The sequence below is a fragment of the Penaeus japonicus genome, unplaced genomic scaffold (genome assembly GCF_977035675.1).
Source record: "Penaeus japonicus unplaced genomic scaffold, GWHDUDI00000001_assembly GWHDUDI00000004, whole genome shotgun sequence".
Classification (NCBI taxonomy): Eukaryota; Metazoa; Arthropoda; class Malacostraca; order Decapoda; family Penaeidae; genus Penaeus; species Penaeus japonicus.
In genome coordinates, this window is record NW_028234406.1 from 16,982,385 (window position 1) to 16,987,384 (window position 5,000).

General features: G+C 37.9%; 1 protein-coding gene across 4 annotated transcripts in view; it reads right to left on the reverse strand.

The window, feature by feature from the left end:
* The window catches only part of LOC122255024 (uncharacterized), an 11,046-nt gene that overhangs the window by 3,560 nt on the left and 2,486 nt on the right, over positions 1 to 5,000 (reverse strand). For all 4 annotated transcript variants that reach the window (XM_043018956.2, XM_043018957.2, XM_043018954.2 and 1 more), the window contains exons 4-7: positions 4,968 to 5,000; positions 4,661 to 4,831; positions 2,586 to 4,451; positions 1,167 to 1,286 (exon numbers count right to left, since the gene is read on the reverse strand). The exon at positions 4,968 to 5,000 is cut by the window's right edge and continues 136 nt beyond it. In XM_043018956.2, the coding sequence (XP_042874890.2) occupies positions 1,167 to 1,286; positions 2,586 to 4,451; positions 4,661 to 4,831; positions 4,968 to 5,000 (2,190 nt within the window). The remainder of the gene's footprint in view (positions 1 to 1,166; positions 1,287 to 2,585; positions 4,452 to 4,660; positions 4,832 to 4,967) is intronic.

The following is a 5,000-nucleotide window of genomic DNA, read 5'->3' on the forward strand; positions in this document are numbered from 1 at the left end:
GAGAGAGAGACAGAGACAGAAACAGAAAGGGAGAGAGACAGAGACAGAGAGGGGGAGAGGGGGGAGAAAGGGAGAGAGACAGAGAGGGAGAGAGAGAGAGACAGAAACAGAAAGGGAGAGAGACAGAGACAGAGAGGGGGAGAGGGGGGAGAAAGAGAGAGAGACAGAGAGGGAGAGAGAGGGGGAGAGGGGGGAGAAAGGGAGAGAGACAGAGAGGGAGAGGGAGAGGGAGAGGGAGAGGGAGAGGGAGAGGGAGAGGGAGAGGGAGAGGGAGAGGGAGAGGGAGAGGGAGAGAGAGACAGAAACAGAAAGGGAGAGAGACAGAGACAGAGAGGGCAAGAAACAAAGACTGAGAGACAGAGGGAGAGAGGGAGAGAGGGGGAGAGGGGGAGAGGGAGAGAGGGAGAGAGGGAGAGAAGGAGGGAGAGAGGGAGAGAGAAAGAGAGACAGAAAGACAGTTTCAAAATCAAATTCAAAATACTTTATTCCATTAACCGCCGGGTGCCGGCCACAGACGGCGATTATGTAATATGATAGCGCGGGTGCCGCCATACGCCGTCGATGATATAATTGATTTAGGCCTATGCGTTCGAGAGCCCCGGCATTGAAGCCATAAAAGACGAAACAGCCCGGCGGGAATGGGTTAATTACAATGGTTATTCCTTTTACATGTATAATATTTACATTGTGTAATAATATAGTATTAACTTAAAACAATATAAAGTACATGTGTAGTAAAAATAGACAAAATATTAACATTGCAATTAACTGAAACACCAAGTTCGGCTTGATGTTCAAGCACCTGATGTCATTAATAGTTCAGGAGATATTTTTTTCAATCATTTTAAATGTTTGGAAATATTTCTAAAATGTTGGTTTAGATGGTTCCAGATAACTGGTCCATGGATCAGCATATTTCTTGCCCCTGTTTTTGTATTTGATCTTTTGTTATACAGTTATTGTGTCTTGTTCTGTCTCCCATTATACAGCCTATTGTTTGTGTAGGTAAAAGCCAATCTGGATAATTTCCTTGTATGATAGAAACTGAAAGACAGAGAGACTGAGAGACAAGAGAGTGAGTGAGAGTGAAAGGTGGAGGAAAAAAAAACATTCAAATGCATTAGATTTTTAGATACACTAAATATTGTCAACATCCATGAACTTACATTCGACTTCCTCTATAAATGTAAGAACGTCATCTTCAAAAAAGTCATCGTCCAAAAAATCATCTGCACCGAAATCATCTTGCATTGCATTAGAGGATTTTGCCACTGGTTGAACTTCATCTGCAAAGGATATTGAAATGTAAACAAATAAATAACAAACTGGATAATAAAGGTCACTGACACTATATAAATTATCTTTCTTTTCACTGTTCAATCTGAAATTCTTAATTTTCCCTGAATCAAGTTATTCCTCAATAAGGTGACATTAGCTTGTGTTTAACTCTATCCCGACGGGCCCAGCGATAAGTGGAAACCCCCTACACCAGGCCTATGCAATATTGCATCGGGAACGTCACACTGGTGCATCGCCCCGTCATCGGGCATTTAGCCGTGTCATACGGGTGTGACACACCGTCATCAAAGGGTTAATCATTTCATTCCCACAATGGATTTTTGTGCATAATATGAGGCACTTCTAATGACAAAGCAATAAAGTTACTGTAAAGGAAACCACTATCAAAAAAGAAACAAGAATCATTATTTACTCATGATATCTAACTTTTAAGCAAACTATGTTATCCCATAAATATTAGCCATATATGGAAAAATTAAAACCTACATCAAAAAGAAGAAATGCATACTCAATATGTGTATGGGCCTCTTCCAAATTAAATCTACAAAACCAATTTAAAAAATAGCTTGTTTTCCAACAACGGAATGACTAAATAAATAATACAAGGGAAAATCACATTTTATTTAACTGTAATACCCAATCAAAGGTAATCTTTTGCTCCTACCCTCCCTCAAATGTTTCTCTATGTGCACAGCAAATGTCATTTTAACAGGTCCCATTTCCTCCCTTTATCTGACAACAACTGTTAAGAATCACACTGGCAATTAATAAATAACAATAAAAAGTAAGAATTCATCCCTTTTGAAAACACCTGAAATAAATAATATACACACCCTACAAAAATATATATTTTTAGAACTTGGTTCAGAACAGTAAACAATACTATATCCAAAATTCTCCAAATTAACAACAAAAAAACTCTGCCTTGCTAGATGTTCTATTGGTGAGAAGTAGACTCTTCAAGAGAGTGTGATAACTTTACAAGTTTTACAACCTACTTAGGAATTGATTTCCACATCATTTCCAGCTATGCAATATTTCATCCAGAACTTGGTTCATTGAAAAAGAATATATTGTAGATTTTTTGTATAAAAAAAATCCATATAATGATATGCAGTTTTTCTCCTAACAACTCATAGCTTTGAAGAGACATCTAGGTACAAAATTACAAGAGAAGTATTTAACATATAAATCACCAAAAGAAAGTTCAGCTTTTGAGAATCAAAAATGATTAATTCTTTTGTTTCTTGAAGTTAAATATCAGAAATCAAATACTCCTCACTTACCTTGATATGTATTTTTCTCTTTGGCTGATGAAAAATTGAACTGAGCTCCTCTTGAATCCTTCCTAACATTTTGTTGAGGTTTAGATATAGGTCTGAAGGAAGCATCTTTAACATTCCTGTTCCCTGAATCTCCCTGCCTGGTGGCATCATGCAAAGTTTTTGTCATGCCTAATGCATTGACAGGACCAACAGCCTTTTGCCTAATTTGTTCTTGTTGATTTGCCATTTTCTGACTATTATTCTGCTTGTTCATTGTCAAAGAAGTACCACTTTTCAAGTTAGCAACCTTGCTAAGTGACATTTTAGGAGCTATATCTTGATCGTTTCCTTCGTACAACTGTTCTTCCTCTGGTAGTGTACACAGTATGGATTCAAAGAATTCATCATCTTCTTCAAATTCACGAGAGACTTCAACGCTAGCTGAACTGTTTGCACGTCTGAAGGATGATGGCTGCTTTGTATTTTTTGTCTGAGCATCATCTGTGGAATGTGATCGTGAAAACTGTCCTTTAGCTGTCTGGGCTTTATCATTCATTTTTTCCTTATCACTGATGTCACTATCACTTTTGAATAGGGGTCTTTTGGCTTGTACATTAGAGTATTCTTTGTTCCAATATTTTGTTCCTTGTAATGATGCTGAATTTGAAACACTGCTAAACGTATTCCTCAGTGGGGCTCCAACAAAGTCTGATTTTGTTCCTACAATTGTACTTCCAGCCTTACTTGATATTCTCTGATTATCACTATAAGCATTGTCATTTCTATTCCCATATTTCTCAAACTGTGCACTAGATTCATCACCACCAGTACTTTCTTGCAGACTATGTTTTCCCTTGGGTTGGATAGACGCTGTTGAGTTTAAAAGAAAAGAACTCCTTACTCTCCTCTGAGGTGCAGCCATACTTACTGGAGACTTTCTTTGCTTGCCAACAATTGGACTTGTTTTACCAGCTTTGTTTCTAGAGCTTTCATTCAAGGTGTCACAATATGAATCACTGTTTTTTAATGGCATCTGGTTTTCATTTATATCTCTTTTATTATCATCTAACTTTTTAACCAAATTTTGCTTATCATTTCTGTTTATATAAGATAGATTATTTGCTCTATTGCCTACATTATATCTAGACAAAGCATCTGCATTATTCACACTTTGCACATGATCCCCCAAATTGTGCAATGTAGGATTCCTATCAATCATTCCCTTGCCTATCATTGCTGTTTGACTAAGTACCACACCTTCATCTTCTGACACCGATGAAGTTTTCCTTATACCTGCAACAAAGTTTCTTTTCTCTACATAGCTTTTACCATGTACATTTTTTCCAACTCCTTGTACTTTGCTGCTTAGAGATTCAACTCCAAAATTATCTGACTTAGCTTCTGCTTTATGACTCTCCACCATGGCATCTTCAACAGCCTGTGTAGATCTTATCACAGAATCATTAAATAAGTCATCATCAAACACATCTGTAGACATGTTTGTGGTGTCTTTCATCACATTAGTGACCAGCACATTTTCTTTCTCATCTTTTGCCACATTCAATTTCTGTTTTGAAATGGAGTCACTGGCTTCACTGACATCACTGATATCACACACTCCCATGTTTAGGTCATCCCCCCAAAGTGAGTCTTCAAACACATTTGCACTTGTGTCTGATGCAAAATCACCCACTTCCTCTTGCTTGACTATATCATGAACTTCAAATGGTTGAGAAGACTGGTGAAGTATGGCTGCTTCAGGTGGAGTTGACGGCGAGAGATCCGATTCTCCTGCTGGTGGGAGACAAAGCTTTCCATAGGGAATGATCTTTTCTTGAGCATCTGCTATTGGGCATTCCTGAACTGGTGGTCTACTTGAGTTATTTCCTGAAACAAATAAAAAAAGGTGGATAAATTTCATTTTCTCTCTGAAATGCTGTTTAATGCAACTACTTCATTCTTTAGCCAATAACCTCTAATGAAAGCATTTTTTTCCGCACTGATATTTACTTTAGTTGGTTAACTTACTTCTTCATTATAAGTATATTTCTCACAAAAAAATATTGTTTTAATACTATGAATAATCAGACACAAACCTTTGGTACTGAGTTGATTTAACAGTTCATCCAACTGGGCAGTTGTATCCTTAGCCGATCTTGGCTGAGAACGTGCACGTGACCTAGGGAACAACATACGATGTGGTGCTGGAGCCACAAATGTTACTGGCGAGGGTACCATAGCTACATCATTGCAATCCCCACCAGGCACTGTAGGAGAAAAGCTTCATTACAATTCAATGGCAACTACTCGGCCTAGTAAATGAAATATTAGAACTGACTGCAAACTAAGGGAAAATGGAAAAATGGTATAGACACTCCACCTATCTCAAAACTTAAAACTCACTCCTTTTCAAGTCATCTTTGGAATATCCTGGGG